At 49.6% G+C, this 22,615-nt stretch overlaps 1 protein-coding gene across 1 annotated transcript; it reads right to left on the bottom strand.

Annotated features, from left to right (window-relative positions):
• Positions 1–2,045: 2,045 nt before the first annotated feature.
• On the bottom strand, positions 2,046–21,562 carry GCSH (glycine cleavage system protein H). Its single transcript, XM_075326899.1, has 5 exons — positions 21,407–21,562; positions 12,888–12,970; positions 5,145–5,208; positions 3,785–3,916; positions 2,046–2,577 (listed from the first exon to the last, which is right to left on the bottom strand). Exons 1-5 carry the CDS (start codon positions 21,516–21,518, stop codon positions 2,480–2,482), a joined length of 489 nt encoding a protein of 162 aa, XP_075183014.1. The 5' UTR covers positions 21,519–21,562; the 3' UTR covers positions 2,046–2,479.
• Positions 21,563–22,615: the final 1,053 nt, after the last annotated feature.

Raw genomic sequence — 22,615 nt, 5'->3', positions numbered from 1 at the left:
TACACACTATACTTTGCACGTTACATGTGCAGTTTGCACGTGTGTGCGTGCGTAACATGCATGTAAATTAAAATGGATCCAAGATAAGCCCTTCAAGAATGCACATACCTATAAAAAGAGACGTATGCATAGGAAGAGCTACATACTAAACACTTGTGGAGGGCACTGGCTTCATTCACAGGCTTATCATAGTCTGTAAATAGTCAGATATTTCGCTAAAGTCATGCTTTAGTGCCCCCTCCTGGCAGAGAAAGGAAGTTCTGTTTTGTGGGTACTTCAATGACTATATCCAGAAGAGCTGCTCTTATAAATGGCAGCAGTCAGCCCCAGTCCTGGTCAAGCAAAACTCAGGACGCCTTCTATGATGCCTGCATTTGGTAAAGTCCCCTCTTGTTTTCACAATTGCAATATTTATTATAGTGGAGCAAGTCCCATTTATCACTATGTACTAAAAAAAAAAACAAAAAAAAAAAAAACATTTAAAAGACTGGAATTTTTTTTGGCTTTTCCTTTAAAAGGCCTATTTGCCTTGTTACATTAATAGCGTATATCCCCCTTCCGAGGCACCTTGGTGAGAAACCTGCCACATCCAGCAAGGCAGCCAATTCTGTACCTTCTAGAAAAAGACAGCGCCACGTCCCAGTCCTCTCCAAAATCCCAATTTATTTTTTTTAGAAAGTCTCCATTATACTGCTGCAGAAGAGGGCTGGCTTGGCTTCAGCAATGGGCAAGTTAGCAGTCCCCTGCACTAAGCATTAGTCATTTGAAAAGGCAGGAAATGCCATCCTGTGCCAAGCAAAATTCTGCCCTCTAAATGCCAATTTCAGAAAATGGAAAGTTGGCACCTGTTAAATTGATATATAACATTTTGACATCATGAGACCAAAAGACGTAACAAAAGGATCAACAGTACGTCACCATTGTGAGGCTTCAACCAGGATGTCCTGAGATGGAAGTGGCCACTGAGCTTAGAGTGTCACCAGCATGTTGTACAGAGACACAGAGAGACTGAAAGAGTCACAGAAATGTAGAGAAGTAGACGTCCTTTGGTTACATCCCACACTAATGACTGCTTCATTATGAACAATGTCTTTTGGAATGAGATGATGAAACACACAATTCCAGGCACATTCAAGGGAGGTGAGAGGCACCCAAGTGTCACGTCGGACCATTCAGAACGGTTTACATACACGACCTGCAAGGGTACATGATCACAGCACCAGTGATTTACGCTGGATGAGGCACTAGTGGGCCTCAATGCTTCTCACTGATGAAAGTCGATTCACGCTGAGGAGATATAATGGCCACCAGCGATGTTAGAAACGTCAAGAAGAGCGCTGTCCATCAGTCACTGCTGTCAGCAGATGAGCCTTTGGTGGTGCTGCTACAGTGTGGGCAGATGTGTCTAATCAATACAGAACGGCCCAACACTGTGTGAATGGCTCAGTGACAGCCCCCTACTAATGGAATAACATCATTAATCCAGTCATTGTGCCTCTGCATGAGCAACACAGGCCTAATGTCATCTTCATGGATGACAATGCTCCGGCTCATCAAGGTCACATTATTAGGGAAAGGCTGCTGGAGTCTGGGGGGCCCCAAATGGACCGGCTGCACTTTCTCCAGACCTGAATCCCATAGAAAACCTTTGGGATCGGCCGAGTTGCCATGTGGAGGCCGTAACTCTGTACCCCAGATCCTCAGTGACCTGAGGGCCGCCCTTCAAAAAGAGTGATATGCCATGCCTCCGCAGAAAATAAATCCACTTGGCCTCCAGTAGCGCCATGGGGGCACTTTATGGAGTCATGGTAGATAGATCGCCTGGTTTATGTCACCACAATATTAGGAAATAAAATTGGGTCATTTTGTAAATCAATTTTACACTTCATGTTGTGTACTGGGCGTATCTAAGACACCTTTTAACAGTAATGGACAATCATGGCACCAGCAAGATCATAGATTTCGGAGAACATTTAGCCAAGGAAACCGCTCCAGGACGGCGCAGGGATTGTGCTGCACATATAAAGTGTAAGGACGGCTAAGTATTCCAGATTATCCTTTTTATTACACAATATTATTGGTAAATCTGCAGTAAAGAGGAGGCGCTCAACCCCGTCCCCATGATTATAGACCATCTCCATCATTATGAAAAAGTAAAGAACAGTCTTTGGAAAGTGTCATTTAGTGTTTCTGCTGCCAAAATAGGACAAAAAATATATAGAAATAAGACTAAGCATTTTGTTAATTAGATTTGTATTCACTGTAAAATTTCAGATAAGATTCTTCTTATAAAAAGACAAGATATCGAAACTGAGGATCCTGAAGATGCTTCATTGTCGACCAGCTCAACTTAAAGCTACGAGGAGGGCAAGACTGGTTATTCCTGTAGTAAGCGAGTCCACCACCAACCGGGGGCATGTGCCCTCCTGTGCCACTACTCTGTATCTAAACAGGACTACGATGCCTCGCTGCGCCGTCTTCACTCCTCAATAGACTTTACATATTTCTCATAGGCGTCTTCGCTCATCAGGTCGTCCAGCTCTGAGGGAACATCCACCGTTACCTTTATTAACCACCCTGCACATGAGAAGAGAGCAACAGATGAAGCTTTGGCGAAACCTCAGATGGAAAAAAAATACTGAAGGCATTTGTACCCTTAACAAGGGAACCTGTCACTCATATACAGCATTCTAGAATGCTGTAGATAGGTCACCAAAACACTCTGCGAGGCAAAAAAAAACACCAAAAAAAACCCTTTTATAATAAAACTTGCTTATGGGGCAATAAAGTTAAATGGCATCTCAAGTCTTGATTTGGCGCCTCCTCTCTTCTGGCTTCGTGTGGATGATGCATCCTGTATCATCCAGTCTCTCCCATTACGCTCCTATGCTGGTACACCACTGAGTGTCCTGTCGAAGGCAGCGTAAAAGTATTGTACTGCGCTTGCGCCGGTTTTATCTACAGGTTATCGGCGCTCTTTGAACGTACCTTGTGCATGACCATTACAGTATTCTGCTCTGCCCCTGGTAGTTGGTAGAGAAATGGGCCTGTGTGGGAACTTGAGGTGGGTAGGGGGTAGTAGGGTGAGGGGGGTAGTGGGAGACTGGATGACGTGGAACACATCATCTACATGAAGCAAGATGGCCCATCACACAGGACCGTCCCAGAGGTACATATAATCACACATTGAGCCCCACTGCAGGGAGAAACTGAACTTTTTTCCTCCCAGCAACCTCTGGCTTTCAGTCATAGGGGTGGTGCCAGAGTGGTTTCAGCCATGGGCCTGTGCATAGTAAGTGGTAGCTGTAACCGCATCCCACCACTGAATGTCAGCCGGCTCTGCACAGAGTGCTGAAATGCGGTTACATCTGCTGCTCACTAAGCACAAACCCATGACTGAAACCATGCCTGCACCACTCCTATGAGGTTGCAGGGAGAACAAAAGGGCACTTCCTCCCTGCAGCTGGGCATACTGCGACAGAATGCCATTAACCTGCAGGTTTGAAGAGAGTGTTTTGTTTTTTATTGTCTCTTATACATGACTGGTTCCCTTTTAAAGGGTTCTTCTGGAGGTCACTTGATATTTTGCACGTCACGCCAGGCCGAAAGACCTGACACCCCCCCCCCCCCGTTTGGTTTAGCAGAACTACAAAGGAAGGTGGGGTGGGAGTGTGGGGGGGGGAGGGAGGTCACAACATTGTGTGCAGAGGAGGTAACTGTTGCCATTTTACAAAACCACGTTACATGCATCATCCTCCCTGATGAGGGACATCATTGTACTCACCATCATCGTAGCAGGATTTGTTCACCAGGCCCGGATTGTCTGCCAGCGCTTCGTTGATTGCTTTAACCTCTCCGGTCAGGGGAGAGAACAGCTCGCTCGCTGCCTTTACACTCTCTAAGGTCCCAAACTCATCTACAAAAGAGAAGTCATTATATAAAACACAATGTGATCAACAGATCTGGTCAGATTGGAATTATTCCCCCAACAACAAGTTTATGGCGAGCAAAGGCAACAAACAAAAGGGACACTAAATGAAGAAGTGAGGTTCTCAGACGCTCCCTGAATGAGCGAGTCTGGAGTTTAGAAGGAGAGGAGCTTAGAGAACCAGATTATGGATCATACGGGATATAATGCAAGGGCAAGACAGAGGAGTGGGCAGATCACAACACGACATGTCTGCATTACACAACTGCAAATAAACCAGAGCCTGCAGGAGAGATCCGGAGCCATGCTGCTCACACCGGGCATGGAGTGCGGCGGATCCTTGGCTCGGAAAGTATCCCACATGTTAGGCCGGATCAGAGTACAAACCTCGTGTGTCCCAAACTCAAGCTTTATTGACTCTTCTGAAGTTGTTGAGATCAGGTCAAATCCGTCCTGTGATCCTAAAACACGGGTCAGCCTGAAAAAGGGAATCAGCACAAAATGACTGTCCAAAACCAAAGCAGAGATGCTCGGTGCATCAGGGGTGGCCAAACAGCTCAGTGCACCTCGCTACCTATATATGATTGGCATCCAGCATCTACCCTCCTCTTCCTAATTGATAGCAAATGAAGAAGGCAGAGATGGATAGAATACAGCTGGGAAGGTGCACTGAACTGTTCCACCAAGCGGAGCTCGGTTTGCACAGTCATTCTTTGATTTCCATCAGTCAGGCTTTGAGGGTTAATATATTGGGCATTCCCAAGTACATACTATAAAGGCTGTGGCTACATTACCATAAGGGTAAGTTCAGATCAGTCCTGGTTTTCCCAGGTGCCAAGAACCTCTTTAAAAAAAACTGCAATGTCTGCAAAGAAGGGGTGAGGATCGGTGGAAGTCTTCTGTCCTGCGCAGAAAAACCAAGCACCATAATGGAGGTACGGTTTTTTTTTCTGGTTTCTTCTGCTTTGTGTATGTCTAATGCCAACAATTGCTATAACCAGGGTGTGTGATAAAATGCTGGTCGCTAGGACTCCAAAGATCCAGAGAGTAGGGATCCCTAAAGGGAACACTTATTTAGCTAATAAAAAAAAAATGCATATGGATATTCAATGTTATCCAAAATTGGCTCCTTCCCACTTCAGATAACCCGAGCAATGGTGAAAATCTACAGTTGTCCAATATTGTAGACAAGAAAAAAAAAAAAAGACAAACGTACCCATTTTATTGAGCTTGGCACCAATTTCAGGAAGACTACAGTAAACTACATCCCCTAATGATTCCTAGAAGAAAACAATGTACATGTGAGATTGGGGGAATAAATATATTATATACAGAGACAACACATCCTTGTTAAAATCTCAGGTTTTTATAAAATATACAGTACAGACCAAAAGTTTGGACACAGCTTCTCATCTCTAGAACAACTGTTAAGAGGAGACTTTGTGCAGCAGCCTTCATGGTAAAATAGCTGCTAGGAAACCACTGCTAAGGACAGGCAACAAGCAGAAGAGACTTGTTTGGGCTAAAGAACACAAGGAATGGACATTAGACCAGTGGAAATCTGTGCTTTGGTCTGAGGAGTCCAAATTTGAGATCTTTGGATCCAACCACTGTGTCTTTGTAGAAAAGGTGAACGGATGGACTCTACATGGCTGGTTCCCACCGTGAAGCATGGAGGAGGAGGTGTGATGGTGTGGGGGTGCTTTGCTGGTGACACGGTTGGGGATTTATTCAACATTGAAGGCATACAGAACCAGCATGGCTACCACAGCATCTTGCAGCGGCGTGCTATTCCATCCGGTTTGCGTTTAGTTGGACCATAATTTATTTTTCAACAGGTCAATGACCCCAAACACACCTCCAGGCTGTGTAAGGGCTATTTGACTAAGGAGGAGAGTGATGGGGTGCTACGCCAGATGACCTGGCCTCCACAGTCACCAGACCTGAACTCAATCGAGATGGTTTGGGGTGAGCTGGACCGCAGAGTGAAGGCAAAAGGGCCACCAAGTGCTAAGCATCTCTGGGAACTCCTTCAAGACTGTTGGAAGACCATTTCCAGTGACTACCTCTTGAAGCTCATCAAGAGAATGCCAAGAGTGTGCAAAGCAGTAATCAAAGCAAAAGGTGGCTACTTTGAAGAACCTAGAATATAAGACATATTTTCAGTTGTTTCACAGTTTAAGTATTTCATTCCACATGTTTTAATTCATAGTTTTGATGCCTTCAATGTGAATCTACAATTTTCAGAGTCCTGAAAATATAGAAAACTCTTTGAATGAGAAGGTGTGCCCAAACGTTTGGTCTGTACTGTATAATTTTATATTGAAAGTACAATATATATATATTTATTAAAAATACATGGTAATAATATTCCAGGGAAAATAATTAATCAAGAACAAAATATATATTTTTTAATATTCCGCTTTAAAATTGTAGTTTTTCTTAACAGAATTCCAGAGAAAGTAATTCATTATTATATTTTTAATATTATTTTTCGTATTAGTGTATCAAACTGTACAAATTCATTTAGAAAAAGTACAATTTTAAAGTGGAAAAAAAAAATAAATACTGTAATAATAATAATGTGGTTGTCCAAGTCTGAACACCTTATTATAATTGGGGATGTGCCTATTTTCAGTATTAGCCAATCACAGACTCCTGCAACATAGTACGTACAGTACACGGCTGTCATCTTTAATAGGCATTTTGATTTCCGCCATATAAAAATTTTGCTCTTCTATGAGGATTTTCCTGACATTTTCTTGGTTGCATTTTACATCAAAAACCATAGTCTGTAAACAGCTTACAAAGAAGGGAATTTTGTTTACTTACCGTAAATTCCTTTTCTTCTAGCTCCTATTGGGAGACCCAGACAATTGGGTGTATAGCTTCTGCCTCCGGAGGCCACACAAAGTATTACACTTTAAAAGTGTAACCCCTCCCCTCTGCCTATACACCCTCCCGTGGATCACGGGCTCCTCAGTTTTGGTGCAAAAGCAGGAAGGAGAAGACTTATGAATTGGTCTAGGGTAAATTCAATCCGAAGGATGTTCGGAGAACTGAAAACCATGAACCAAAAGAACAATTCAACATGAACAACATGTGTACACAAAAGAACAACAGCCCGAAGGGAACAGGGGCGGGTGCTGGGTCTCCCAATAGGAGCTAGAAGAAAAGGAATTTACGGTAAGTAAACAAAATTCCCTTCTTTGTCGCTCCATTGGGAGACCCAGACAATTGGGACGTCCAAAAGCAGTCCCTGGGTGGGTAAAAGAATACCTCAATAAAAAGAGCCGAAACGGCCCTCCTCTTACAGGTGGGCAACCGCCGCCTGAAGGACTCGCCTACCTAGACTGGCGTCTGCCGAAGCATAGGTATGCACTTGATAGTGTTTCGTGAAAGTGTGCAGACTAGACCACGTCGCTGCCTGACACACCTGCTGAGCCGTAGCCCGATGCCGCAATGCCCAGGACGCACCCACGGCTCTGGCAGAATGGGCTTTCAGCCCTGAAGGAAGCGGAAGCCCAGAAGAGCGGTAGGCTTCGAGAATCGGTTCCTTGATCCACCGAGCCAAGGTTGACTTGGAAGCCTGCGAACCCTTACGCTGGCCAGCGACAAGGACAAAAAGCGCATCTGAACGACGCAGGGGCGCCGTACGAGACACGTAGAGCCGGAGTGCTCTCACCAGATCCAAAGAGTGCAAATCCTTTTCACATTGGTGAATTGGATTAGGGCAAAATGAAGGTAAGGAGATATCCTGATTGAGATGAAAAGGAGATACCACCTTAGGGAGAAATTCCGGAACCGGACGCAGAACCACCTTATCCTGGTGAAAAACCAGGAAGGGGGCTTTGCATGATAGCGCTGCAAGCTCAGACACTCTCCGGAGTGATGTAACTGCCACTAGAAAGGCCACCTTTTGCGAAAGACGTGATAAAGAGACATCCCGCAGCGGCTCGAAAGGTGGTTTCTGAAGAGCCGTTAGCACCCTGCTAAGATCCCAGGGCTCCAGCGGACGCTTGTAAGGTGGGACTATGTGGCAAACTCCCTGCAGGAACGTGCGGACCTGCGGAAGCCTGGCTAGACGCTTTTGAAAAAATACGGAGAGCGCCGACACTTGACCCTTGAGAGAGCCGAGTGACAAACCCTTGTCCATTCCGGATTGAAGGAATGAAAGAAATGTGGGTAAGGCAAACGGCCATGGAGAGAAACCGTTATCAGAGCACCAGGATAAGAAGATTTGCCAAGACCTGTAATAGATCTTGGCGGACGTTGGCTTCCTGGCCTGTCTCATGGTGGCAATGACATCCTGAGATAATCCTGAAGACGCTAGGAGCCAGGACTCAATGGCCACACAGTCAGGTTGAGGGCCACAGAATTCAGATGGAAAAATGGCCCTTGTGACAGCAAGTCTGGGCGGTCTGGAAGCGCCCACGGCTGACCCACCGTGAGATGCCACAGATCCGGGTACCACGACCGCCTTGGCCAGTCTGGAGCGACGAGAATGGTGCGACGGCAGTCGGACCTGATCTTGCGTAACACTCTGGGCAGCATCGCCAGAGGAGGAAACACATAAGGCAGTCAGAACTGCGACCAGTCCTGAACTAACGCGTCCGGAGAGTGTAGGACCGCCACGACGGATGCCATGACTTTGGTGAAAACCCGTGGGGCTGTCGCCAGGCCGAAAGGCAATGCCACGAACTGAAGGTGTTCGTCCCTGATGGCGAAACGCAAGAAGCGTTGATGTTCGGGTGCGATCGGCACGTGGAGATAAGCATCTTTGATGTCGATCGATGCTAGGAAGTCTCCTTGTGACATCGAGGCGATGACAGAGCGGAGAGATTCCATCCGAAACCGTCTGGTCCTCACGTGTCTGTTGAGCAGTTTGAGGTCCAGAACGGGACGGAATGATCCGTCCTTCTTTGGCACCACGAACAAGTTGGAGTAAAAGCCGCGACCACGTTCCTGAAGGGGAACGGGGGTCACAACTCCTTCTGTCTTCAGAGCGTCCACCGCCTGAAAAAGTGCGTCAGCCTGAGCAGGGGGCGGAGAGGTTCTGAAGAAACGAGCCGCAGGACGGGAGCTGAACTCTATCCTGTAACCGTGAGACAGAATTTCTCTCACCCATCGGTCTTGAACATGTGGCCACCAGGCGTCGCCAAAGCGGGGGAGCCTGCCACCGACCGAGGATGCGGTCAGTGGATGCCGTGAGTCATGAGGAGGCCACCTTGGAGGCAGTGCCTCCTGTGGCCTTTTGGGGGCGTGACTTGGACCGCCACGCATAGGAGTTCCTCTGGCCTTTCTCCTGCCTGCTGGACGAAGAGGATTGGGGCTTGGCGGAGGGACGAAAGGACCGAAACCTCAATTGTATTTTCCGTTGTTGAGGTCTCTTGGGTCTGGACTGGGGTAAGGAGGAGTTCTTTCCCTTGGATTCCTTAATAATCTCATCCAATCGTTCGCCAAACAAGCGTTCGCCAGAAAACGGCAAACCGGTTAAGAACCTCTTGGAGGCAGAGTCTGCCTTCCATTCGCTCAGCCACATGGCCCTGCGGACTGCCACAGAGTTAGCGGATGCCACAGCTGTACGGCTAGCCGAGTCTAGGACTGCGTTCATGGCGTAGGAAGAAAAAGCTGACGCTTGAGAAGTCAAAGACGCAACTTGCGGAGCAGAATTACGTGTGACAGCATTAATCTCGGTCAGACAAGCCGAGATAGCTTGGAGTGCCCACACGGCTGCAAAGGCCGGGGCAAAAGACGCGCCCGTGGCCTCATAGATGGACTTCACCAGGAGCTCTGCCTGTCAGTGGCATCCTTTAGCGATGAGCCATCTGCCACCGATACCACAGATCTAGCCGCCAATCTAGAGACTGGAGGATCTACCTTGGGACATTGAACCCACCCCTTAACGACTTCAGCGGGGAAGGGGTAACGTGTGTCAGTGAGGCGCTTAGTAAAGCGCTTGTCCGGAACTGCTCTGGGCTTCTGGACAGCGTCTCTGAAGTTAGAGTGATCGAAGAACGCACTACGTGTACGTTTGGGGAATCGAAACTGGTGTTTCTCCTGCTGAGACGCCGACTCCTCCACAGTAGGAGGTGGGGGAGAGAGATCCAACACCTGGTTGATGGACGAGATAAGATCATTCACTAATGCGTCCCCCTCAGGTGTATCGAGGTTAAGGGCGACGTCAGGGTCAGAACCCTGAGCTGCGACGTCCGCCTCGTCCTCCAGAGAGTCCTCAAGCTGGGAACCCGAGCAGCGTGAAGAAGTCGGGGAAGATTCCCAGCGAGCCCGCTTAGCCTGTCTAGGACTGTGGTCCTGGCAGGAGTCCTCCGCGTGGGACCTAGGGCCCAACCTGGGAGCGCGCTGCGGCTCGGACCGAGAGGGGCCTGGAGGTGACGATCCAACAGGGGCCGGGGCCTGTGTAAGGACCGGTCTGGACTGCAAAGCTTCTAGCAGCTTGGCAGGCCATTTGTCCATAGACTGAGCCATGGAATGTGAAAGAGACTCAGAGAGTTTCTCAGCAAAAAAGGAGAACTCTGTCCCTGCCGCCTGGACAGGGGGGTCTACATGAGCCGAGGGGTCCACTAGTGACCGAGGCTCCGGCTGAGCAAGTGAAACAGGGGTCGAGCATTGCTCACAGTGAGGGTAGGTGGAACCCGCAGGTAACATAGCCCCACAAGAGGTACAGGTTGCAAAAAACCCCTGTGCCTTAACAGCTTTGCTCCTTGTGGACGACATGCTGTTGTCTCCTAGGAGAATGATCATTGAGGGTATATGGGCAAAAACAGGGTATACAGCCCGACCGAACAGAAATATATATATATAATACGTATCTATTCCGGCACCCTAGGGGGGACCAGCACCGGGTGACCGGTGTGGCTTACCAACCGCTAACAAGCGGAGTGTGTGCCTCCAGATTCCCAGCCTTAGGTACCCCGGAGCTGCAGAGCTGTTCCTGAGAATCCTCCACCGGCAGAATGCCCAAAAAAATGGCTGCCGGAGATCTCAGGGGAGGAGTGGAGCCGTGGGCGGCGCCAGGAAAGTGCGGGAATCTGGGGTCCCCACAGTGATCAGTGAGGGGGGAGGAAACATGCAGGATGCTCCAGCCCTCACATCCGACGTCAGGTCGGCAGTCCCGCCCTTACCCCTGACAGGCAGGCCCGGGGGCGGGATTTTTGCGACTAGGCCGCAATGAAGCCGGGGACTAAATTTGAGACCGCGCCTGACAAGCAGGCACGGTCGGCGCGGAAGTCCGCCGGTCTTCTCAATTCAGCAGCTGCCGCAGCGTCCGGGAAGAAGGTGCACTCCTGCACAGTCCCCAATGGGGACACAGAGTACCTTAGAGTTGCAGGGCCCGGTCCCTAAGGTTGAATAGACTCTGGTCCGGCAGATTCCCACAGGGGCTGCGGAGGGAGCACGGTCCCAGCAACTGGATGACCGTTCGGGATCCCACTTCTCCCAGAGCCGCTAAGGGATGGTGAAGGAGACGGCATGAGGCTCCGGCCTTTGTACCCGCAATGGGTACTTCAACCTTAACAACACCGCCGACATAGTGGGGTGAGAAGGGAACATGCCGCGGGCCCCGTGGGGGCCCTCTTTTCTTCCAACCGACATAACTAATATGAGAATGCATGAGTGGATGTGTGCCTCCTTCCACACAAAGCATAAAACTGAGGAGCCCGTGATCCACGGGAGGTTGTATAGGCAGAGAGGAGGGGTTACACTTTTTAAAGTGTAATACTCTGTGTGGCCTCCGGAGGCAGAAGCTATACACCCAATTGTCTGGGTCTCCCAATGGAGCGACAAAGAAATAGCAAAGGGATCTCATTGTTAAAATTTATGTCAAGAAAAGGTTAGAATTTTTATCATAGAACACTGATTGTCATCAAAAAGTGGCTTAAATTTGGCACAACAGTGACATTGCCTAGAACTGAAAATCCTTAAAAAAAAAAATAATAAAAAAATTGATAGAGACAAGAGACAAGTAAACGGACATAGGAGGCTGCCAATAAGCCTACAGCAACATTAAAGGAGCTGCAAGAAATTATGGTTGTGTACTGTACGTGACAACAGTCTCCATTATTCTTCATAAGTTTAACTTCTGTGGTAGTTATAAAATTGAAGCCTTTCCTTACAAAGAAAAGCATCAAAGCCTGACTAAAATTTGCCAAAACCTACATTTGGCCAGCTAAAAGCATGTGGTAAAACTTAATATGGTTCGAAGAGACCAAGGTTGAACTTTTTGGACACAATTCCAAAAGGTGTGTTTGGTGTAAAGCCAACACTGCGCATCACCAAGAGAACACCACACCCACAGTGAAGCACAGTGGAGGCAGCATTATGCTTAAAGGCTGTTTTTCGGCACCCGACAGTGGGGCTTTAGTCAAGATGGGGGGGGGGGGGGAGAAGTTAAGAACAGTTCCAAATAATTTTGCATTAAAACTTTCAGGCCCCTGCTTAAAAAAAAAAAAATTGAAGTTTAATTTTGCCTGTGAGTGCAACAATAACCTTTAGCAACCTCCAAATCAACTAAAGAATGGCTTCACCAGAAGATCAAAGATTTGGAATCGCCCGGCCAGAGTCCAGACCTGCATCCAATTGACAATCTGTGGGTGACCTGAAGAGGGCGCTGTGCAGATGATATCCTAGAATCTGACACATGTGAAATACGCACTGCAGGATGTGGATTTTTTTTGTTTTATATTGCATGGTGCTGTAAACTCTCATACTACCACATGTGAACACATCCTTATCAATATCAAAACCCACAATATACTGGATATAAGGAAATATATGTTATATTCGTTCTTCATGCGCGTTACCGACGCTCACTACTAACGGAAGAAAAGTATATAAAAACAGTCAAAGTTCAGGCAAAAATAAAGCAGAATCCTGGCGCTCAGTGTTTGCAGATGTCAAAGATCACAGCCAGTGACATTCCACACAAACAAGAGCGTACCTGGGCAAACTTGCTGATTCCAACAGTTCCAACCCCGTCCTCCACCGATATCCACTCATGCTTGTCTGTGAACCTGCGAGCTTCTGCAAGGGGGAAAAAGATATGCCATGAAACATATGTAAATCAATGCACCATAAGGTTACTGAGATATTCAGTACTGTGTGTTATACGGCACAGAAGGTGTATTCTAGATCACTCTTGTAGACGTGCGGCCGCGTCCAGTACTGAACCTACCATAATATTAACAAGACTCCACCAAGTTGGCAGCATATGGTCACAAGTGTTAATCTGCAACTACCACTAGGGGGAGCTCCCACATAGAGTACAGACCAAAAGTTTGGACACACCTTCTCATCTCTAGAACTGTTAAGAGGAGACTTTGTGCAGCAGCCTTCATGGTAAAATAGCTGCTAGGAAACCCCTGCTAAGGACAGGCAACAAGGAGAAGAGACTTGTTTGGGCCAAAGAACACAAGGAATGGACATTAGACCAGTGGAAATCTGTGCTTTGGTCTGAGGAGTCCAAATTTAAGATCTTTGGATCCAACCACCGTGTCTTTGTAGAAAAGGTGAACGGATGGACTCTACATGCCTGGTTCCCACCGTGAAGCATGGAGGAGGAGGTGTGATGGTGTGGGGGGCTTTGCTGGTGACACTGTTGGGGATTTTTTCAAAATTGAAGGCATACAGAACCAGCATGGTTACCACAGCATCTTGCAGTGGCATGCTATTCCATCCGGTTTGCGTTTAGTTGGACCATCATTTATTTTTCAAACAGAACAATGACCCCAAACACACCTCCAGGCTGTGTAAGGGCTATTTGACTAAGAAGGAGAGTGATGGGTGCTACGCCAGATGACCTGGCCTCCACAGTCACCAGACCTGAACCCAATCGAGATGGTTTGGGGTGAGCTGGACCGCAGAGTGAAGGCAAAAGGGCCAACAAGTGCTAAGCATCTCTGGGAACTCCTTCAAGACTGTTGGAAAACCATTTCCGGTGACTACCTCTTGAAGCTCATCAAGAGAATGCCAAGAGTGTGCAAAGCAGTAATGAAAGCAAAAGGTGGCTACTTTGAAGAACCTAGAATATAAGACATATTTTCAGTTGTTTCACACTTTTTAAGTATTTCATTCCACATGTGTTAATTCATAGTTTTGATGCCTTCAATGTGAATCTACAATTTTCAGAGTAATGAAAATAAAGAAAACTCTTTGAATCAGAAGGGGTGTACAAACTTTTGGTCTCTTTGGTAACAAAATGCAAAAAGTGAATGCACATTAAGTCACCATTTGGTGAAAGCATCCTTTGCCTGCAGAACAGCTTCAAAACATCATTTCTTCTCGGTACACTTGTCACTTGCACATGGTTTTTGATGGAACTCGCCAGTAAGGCTATTCCAAACATCTTGGAGAACCAACCACATATCTTCTGTGAATGAGGCTTGTGTAAAATGGATGGAGAAAAATACAGGCAGGTACTTATTCATGATGTATAAAAATCATGGAGGCATCTGATTGGCCAAACATCCAGCCAATGTCTGTAAGAGCGAGTCCTGGAAGTGATGATGCAGAACCCCGATCTTATCATCATCCTGTCTGTCTGAGATCACATGGAGAGACAGAAGGATTTGTACAAGCCTCACATGCAGAAGATCTGAGGTTGGTTCTCCAAGATGTTTGAAACAACCTGCTGCAGAGCTTCTTCAAAAAATAAGAAAAATTTATTGATGCAATTTAGATTTCTCTTGTTCATTCACTTAATAATTAGTGGATTGATAAAAATTAACACTTCTGTTTTTGAAAGCATTCTTACTCCACCACATCTGCCCAAAACTTTACACAGCACCATCTATGTATATCCACTTCACAACATTTACGCTGCAACAAGAAAATGTTGTGGGAATTATGGAAAAAAAAAAAAAATCACAAGATCAATAGAACGTCATTAAGAAATCTAATAATGAATGGAAACAAGGGGAAACGGGAGACAAGTCTCGGGATGCTTCAAACCATGGTAACACGTTTAGATCACACAGGCTGCTCATAGTAAAATGAGCAACACACAGTCTGGGGTTCTAGTTTTAAAAAAATGGCTCTTGGGACACTTTGGAGAAATGGCTGCACCACTTGTTCCCCAACCAACTGAATGTAATGCTGAGCTGTTTGTGTACCTCAGAGCACATCTGGGATGTCAGTCGGTAATTACACAGGAGCTGCCAGCAGAGGATCTTGATGACTTCCGTGCCTAGGTGCATTCCGTGCGGCAGAACCTTCCTCAGATGTAAATTAAACTCACTGAGAACAGTCAAGACTTAGGGTGCTTTCACACATCCGGATTTTTGCTCTGCGGCACAATACGGCGTTCTGCAGAAAAACCGCCACCGGCTTTTGTAACGCCGGTGGCGTTTTTTTTTGCATAGACTTACATTAGTGCCGTATTGTGCCGCAGGGGCTTGCGTTCGGTCCGGTTTTGGCCGCATGCGGCAGATTTAGCCGATGCGGCGGCCGGATCGAACGTCCCCTGCAACGTTTTTTGCTCCGGCAAAAAACACCGCATCGCGCCGCATCCGGCCGCTGCGGCGCATTTTTCAATGCATACCTATGGAGGCCGGATGCGGCGCAATGCGGAAAAAAAAACGCATCCGGTCGCCGCATGCGGTTTTTTCCACTGCGCATGCTCAGTAGCATGCCGCAACCGGAAAAAAACGGACGGGCCGCATGTAAAAACTTATGCAAAGGATGCGGTGTTTTCGCCGCATCCGTTGCATAGTTTTCACAGCCGGATTGAGCCGCAGAGCTCAAACCGGATGTGTGAAAGTAGCCTAAGAAAGAGCCGGGATTCTTGCACGCGGTGGTCATCATTTGGAGATCAGTAAGGCTAAGTTCACACATCAGTTTTTTCCAATCAGGCACAATCCAGTTTGTGCCTGATGCAACGGATCCATCTCAGATTGTGCAAAAACTGATGCGACGGATCCGGTAAAAGAAAAGGATCAGTTTTTTTTTTGTTTTTGTTTTAATGCTGAGAGAGAGAGATCCCATCATCACCGCACAAACACAGGCTCTACCGTACGCACCATCACCGCACACGCAGGCACTCCCGCACGCATCATCACCGCACACGCAGGCACTCCCGCACGCATCATCACCGCACACACCCCGGCACTACCGCACGCATCATCACCGCACACGCAGGCACTACCTCAGTGACGTCCCCACTGACAGCGCGACTACCTTCAGTTGCTGTGTGGAGCTGATAGAGAGTGGCGGTGTTCTACAGCCGCTCCTGTCAGCTTCATGTAGCAGAGCTGAAATCGTCGTGGGACCTCTGTGGATTACGTCGCACCTGGCGGGGTATTTGGGGATTTTAATAAAATGGTGAAAGAGGGGTTTTTTTGTCTTTTATTCCAAATAAAGTATGTTTTTGGGTGTATGTGTTTATTTACTTTCACTTACAGGTTAATCATTGGGGGTGTCTTATCGACGCCTGCAATGATTAACCCCTTATTACACTGATTACCACTGCACCAGGGCAATTCAGGATGAGCGGGGTAGAGTCCCAGGACTGTTGCATCTAATGGATGCGGCAATTCCGGGTGGCAGCTGGCTGATAATGTTAGGCTGGGGGTCTCCCCATAACGTGGGGCTCCCCATCCTGAGAATACCAGCCCTCAGCCGTGTGGTTTTATCTTGGCTGGTATCAAAATTAGGGGGGACCGTACGCGGTTTTTTTTTTTTAATTATTTATTTTACTGAAAGATATAGACCCGCCCACCAGCGGCTGTGATTGGTTGCAGTGAGACAGCTGTCACTCAGCGTGGGGGCGTGTCTGACTGCAACCAATCATAGGCACCGGTGGGCGGGGAAAGAAGGGAATACTAGATTGAATAATGGGCAGCCGGCATTTTCAAATCAGGAGAAGCTGCCAGAGCTTTGTCACAGCCGTGCAGCGCCGCACCCGTGATCGGTGAGAGTGAGTGAATGAGTCAGTGAGTGAGTGAGTGAGAGTGTTTGAGGGAGAGTGAGTGATTTTCTGACAATAAATGACTATATCATTTCTGGGCATGCTCGGAAGTAAAACCCGGATACGGTACATGCATCCGGCATTTGACGCATGCCACCGGATCCGGGGCACATAGACTTTCATTATGCACCATGCTGCACAGCGCCACACCCGGCGCTATGCAGTTTTTTGCCGCTGGCAAAAAACATTGCTCTGTGTCCTGTGCAGCCGCCGGAGTGACAATTTTTGCCGCATCCGGCAAAAACAGGATCAAACGCAAGTACATGTGGCACAATCCGGCACTAACAAAAGTCTGAGGAAAAAACGCACCCGGCGGCAAAAAAAAACTGGATACGTTTTTTCCCCAAATCGCCGGATTGTGCCGCACAGCAAAAACCTGATGTGTGAACATACCTTAACTATCTACCCATCCTGTGATTTACATAATTCCACAAGTTTTTGGTTTTGCAACTTCAAATATTGACGAGTGTAGATCATATAATTATATCATTTTCACACAAAGATACACAATTGAATGGAGAATATATATATTGGTCTACTTTAATCTTAAATAGCTTGTCCAATAAATATATCACCATCAAAAGCAAAGTGATAAACATGTGGGGAGACCGCTAGGACAGAGCGCAAGGGCTGCATGAGCAACGCGCAAGGGCTGCATGAGCAACGCGCAAGGGCTGCATGAGCAACGCGCAAGGGCTGCATGAGCAACGCGCAAGGGCTGCATGAGCAACGCGCAAGGGCTGCATGAGCAACGCGCAAGGGCTGCATGAGCAACGCGCAAGGGCTGCATGAGCAACGCGCAAGGGCTGCATGAGCAACGCGCAAGGGCTGCATGAGCAACGCGCAAGGGCTGCATGAGCAACGCGCAAGGGCTGCATGAGCAACGCGCAAGGGCTGCATGAGCAACGCGCAAGGGCTGCATGAGCAACGCGCAAGGGCTGTATAAAGAAAGCATTAGTGAGCATGTGCAACCACTGCTCCAACAATGGAGTTATGTAGATAAGGAAGCAGCAGTTGCACATGCTCTGTCATCTTTGGGCCTCCATTCTCAAGATCAGTTGGGAGTCCCAGCAGCCAGGCCTTCAGCAAACATACATTTATTATCTATCCTGTGGACAGGCGATATTGGACAAACCATTTAGCCCCTTCACAACTTTACGTACTGGTATGTCTTGTTGGGTCCCTGTTAAAGTTGAGCGAGTACCTAACTATTCATACTCGCTATACTCATAACGCGTACTGTCTAATACTCGCATATGCATTCCGAATAGCGTGTGGAAAGCAAGTCAATGGAGAATACTCGCAATGTAATGGGTAACCCGAATGCCGTACCATTCGTGCGAGTAGCAAATAGTGCGGAATTCGGGTTACCCGTTACATTGTGAGTACTCCCCATTGACTTGCATTGCACACGCTATTCAGAATGCATATGCGAGTATTAGACAGGGAGTACGAATAGATAGGTACTAGTGCCTGTTTTTGATGCAGGCTCAGGACCCGAGTCTCCTTTGATGCTGGCATTATTAGCAGCATGTGGTGATATGTTCTGCCCACTGTCAATCTACGCCCAAGACATCTACAGCACGTGGCCCGGGGGGGGGGGGGGGAGGAACGCCATTTTAAGAGCCTATTAGCCCCCAGTGATGCAGTGGCATAGTACTGATGGGCTGCCATGAAAGCCGTGGGTCTGCTGAAGCCCTGTGTGCCGGTCATGACTCCACTGGCCGACGTTCATGACTCCACTGGCCGACGTTCATGACTCCACTGGCCGACGTTCATGACTCCACTGGCCGACGTTCATGACTCCACTGGCCGACGTTCATGACTCCACTGGCCGACGTTCATGACTCCACTGGCCGACGTTCATGACTCCACTGGCCGACGTTCATGACTCCACTGGCCGACGTTCATGACTCCACTGGCCGACGTTCATGACTCCACTGGCTGACGTTCACGGCAGTCAGCAATATAGGTTAAAGTCCCCTAAAACATCTTTTCGACACTGGAGCACCCACTAAATCTTCCCAGCACAGCCGCTTCAGTAAGACGCCGAAGAATAAAGTGACTATGTGACACCTGTGGTTTTGATGGTTTGGCATAAAAGTGCCCCATAAAATGATCATAATGCAGAGGTTCATGTAGCATTGGAGGCGGAAACGGCCTGAAAGACGCAGTGTGTACAGAGGCTGAAGTGTCGCTCACATCTGAGTTAAATAAATATCGCTTGACACATTCATTATGACTGGAATGCAAAGAGCCATATTCTAAAACCTTAGTGTTATTTTCTCGCCATCTAGCAGAGTGCAGGACACAATACCCAGGCGGTGTCGGTGCACAATACCCCACACCCAGGTTACAGCACAGATCACACATGGCCGGGCATGTCGTGCAGCACACGGGCATCTCCACGTTATACGCTCAGTGACTGCAGCGAGAAATCTCTGGCTGAAACCAGATCTCCTGCAGAACAGCGAGAGGAGGGCGTCCGGCAAAAGTCACTGTCTGCACCGTATATACAGTGTGTACAGGGAGGCAGGTAGAGCGCAGCTTCACTCAGATTCACCCGTCACGAGGCCGGGGGTATATGCTGCAGATTTAGGGCAGATGTTTTCACATTGCACCTGCAGCAAGGTCTGTTTGTGTTATGTGAACAGTTAAACAGGATTTCACACAAAGAAGTGACACGGTGCAGATGAAAAAGGGCAAAAATAAACAAAAACTGCAGCAACAAACTTTACTGATCCTGTAAGAGTTTTGTGTGTAAAATTGGAGCATAAAATTCGCAGCCTTAGTGGAGGGGCAGACGGGACAGCCGGCCCCATTCTCCCCACGTCTTCTGCCCGGCGGGACAGTCAGCCCCATTCTCCCCACGTCTTCTGCCCGGCGGGACAGTCGGCCCCATTCTCCCCACGTCTTCTGCCCGGCGTGACAGTCGGCCCCCATTACCAGCGCCCTCTGCCCGGCGGGACAGTCGGCCCCCATTACCAGCGCCCTCTGCCCGGCGGGACAGTCGGCCCCCATTACCAGCGCCCTCTGCCCGGCGGGACAGTCGGCCCCCATTACCAGCGCCCTCTGCCCGGCGGGACAGTCGGCCCCCATTACCAGCGCCCTCTGCCCGGCGGGACAGTCGGCCCCCATTACCAGCGCCCTCTGCCCGGCGGGACAGTCGGCCCCCATTACCAGCGCCCTCTGCCCGGCGGGACAGTCGGCCCCCATTACCAGCGCCCTCTGCCCGGCGGGACAGTCGGCCCCCATTACCAGCGCCCTCTGCCCGCCGGGACAGTCGGCCCCCATTACCAGCGCCCTCTGCCCGGCGGGACAGTCGGCCCCCATTACCAGCGCCCTCTGCCCGGCGGGACAGTCGGCCCTCATTACCAGCGCCCTCTGCCCGGCAGGACAGTCGGCCCCATTACCAGCGCCCTCTGCCCGGCGGGACAGTCGGCCCCCATTACCAGCGCCCTCTGCCCGGCGGGACAGTCGGCCCCCATTACCAGCGCCCTCTGCCCGGCGGGACAGTCGGCCCCCATTACCAGCGCCCTCTGCCCGGCGGGACAGTCGGCCCCCATTACCAGCGCCCTCTGCCCGGCGGGACAGTCGGCCCCCATTACCAGCGCCCTCTGCCCGGCGGGACAGTCGGCCCCCATTACCAGCGCCCTCTGCCCGGCGGGACAGTCGGCCCCCATTACCAGCGCCCTCTGCCCGGCGGGACAGTCGGCCCCCATTACCAGCGCCCTCTGCCCGGCGGGACAGTCGGCCCCCATTACCAGCGCCCTCTGCCCGGCGGGACAGTCGGCCCCCATTACCAGCGCCCTCTGCCCGGCGGGACAGTCGGCCCCCATTACCAGCGCCCTCTGCCCGGCGGGACAGTCGGCCCCCATTACCAGCGCCCTCTGCCCGGCGGGACAGTCGGCCCCCATTACCAGCGCCCTCTGCCCGGCGGGACAGTCGGCCCCCATTACCAGCGCCCTCTGCCCGGCGGGACAGTCGGCCCCCATTACCAGCGCCCTCTGCCCGGCGGGACAGTCGGCCCCCATTACCAGCGCCCTCTGCCCGGCGGGACAGTCGGCCCCCATTACCAGCGCCCTCTGCCCGGCGGGACAGTTGGCCCCCATTACCCACTCTGTGCCCCGGACAGTCGGCCCCCATTACCCGCTCTCTGCCCTGGACAGTCGGCCCCCATTACCCGCTCTCTGCCCCGGACAGTCAGCCCCATTTTCCACAGTCGCTGACCAGGACAGTCAGTCTCTGCATGTACTAAAAGTTTCCAATTCACTGACAGCAAACAGAGATCCTGTAAAGAATTAAGAATGGAAGGAAAATGAAAACTTGCCAACTTCTATAACAAGTGTCCGCGGTCCCTCTCCGCGGCCACTGCGCATGCGTCCGGCTGCACAGTGTCAGGCAGCGGCAGGTCCGGCGGGTGACAGCGGCGGGGGACCCCCCTTATCCTGCAGGAATGAGCCACTTCACCCCCGGACCGGGCATTGTGCACTCACCGGCGAGCAGGCGGGCGGCTCCGCTCAGGCTCCGGACCGGGCACACGCTCCTCCGCAGCAGCCGGGCGGCACAGTACACGCTGCTCACCCCGCGCACCACTCTCGCAGCCATCTTTCCCAGAGCGCGCACCCTGCTCAGCTCAGCAGCCGCCGCCAGTCTATGCGCGCCCCCGCCTCTAACCTCACGTGTTACTACTGCGCAGGCGCGAGCGGATACCCAAGGGCAGAAGTCGCGTTATATGGCCGCTATAGTGACGCTGGAACGGTGACTGCGGCGTCCATTATTACAGAACTTGTCCACCAAAGTTAATTAGCAAAAAAAAATCCAAAAGGTGGATAGATAGAAGAGAATTGTAACATTTAAATTACCCATAACCACCACTAGGGGGAGCTGACTGCAGACATAGATACACACAGCTGCCATTGAAGTCAGTAGTGAGCTCCCCCTAGTGGTGGCCGGACAATTGACCACTAGTCTTCCTTGAATAAGTCAGTAATTAAAGGACTAGTCCAGGGTTACAAAATACAGTTAATTCTTAAATAAAAGCAAGGGGGTCTGGCAGCCTGTACCCCCGTTCTCACACCCCCTTTGTTAATATCTCCGTTCACTGTGTAGTGGCCGCTCCGGGTACTGCGGCTCAGCTCCTGTTGAAGTGAATGGGAGTTATCTAGCAGGTCCAGTTGAGGCCACAGCACAGTGCACAGATCTGATATTGATGATATTATTCAGCTCACGTGTCCGGTCAGTGCTGACGCTGTAGGGGGGACACACCGCCCTCCTGACAAGGGGGGCAATGACACTCAGTTGACAATTTTTACTATAATAGTTCCCGGAGGAACAAAACAGAGTAATGCAGAAATAGAAGAAAGATGTTCCAGATTTGCTATGTAAAGGGGTTATATATATATTTTTTTAGACTAACAGACTAGAAGTCCAGGGCCTCCTCTCTGCCGCTGCTCCTTACTTTGTTGACTAGCTGCAGCAATGACGTCAGCACTTCATCCAGCCGGTGACTGGTCTCGGCCTTTTGATCTGCAGGTCCAAGTGATTGTCTGCAGTAGTCACGTGCCGCCTCTCTGCCGCTGTTCCAGAATTTGTTGACAAGCTGCAGCAATGACGTCAGCACTTCATCCAGCCAGTCACCAGTCTCTGCCAGCTGATGTAGCAAATCCCAGTGATTGTCTGCAGCAATCACGTGCCGCCTCTCT

This window comes from Anomaloglossus baeobatrachus, chromosome 10 (genome assembly GCF_048569485.1).
Source record: "Anomaloglossus baeobatrachus isolate aAnoBae1 chromosome 10, aAnoBae1.hap1, whole genome shotgun sequence".
NCBI lineage: Eukaryota > Metazoa > Chordata > Amphibia > Anura > Aromobatidae > Anomaloglossus > Anomaloglossus baeobatrachus.
Note: the sequence above shows the minus strand (reverse complement) of the source record. Positions and strands in the feature narration are given on the sequence as shown.

Bases quoted from the DNA above. Each gene is read 5' to 3' on its own strand.
- GCSH (XM_075326899.1), bottom strand. From the start codon at position 21,518: ATGGCTGCGAGAGTGGTGCGCGGGGTGAGCAGCGTGTACTGTGCCGCC. The intron at 12,971-21,406 runs GTGAGTGCACAA...TCCCCCTTGCAG, and splicing joins AGCCGCCCGCCTGCTCGCCG to AAGCTCGCAGGTTCACAGAC. The intron at 2,578-3,784 runs GTGAGTACAATG...TCTCATGTGCAG, and splicing joins CAAATCCTGCTACGATGATG to GGTGGTTAATAAAGGTAACG.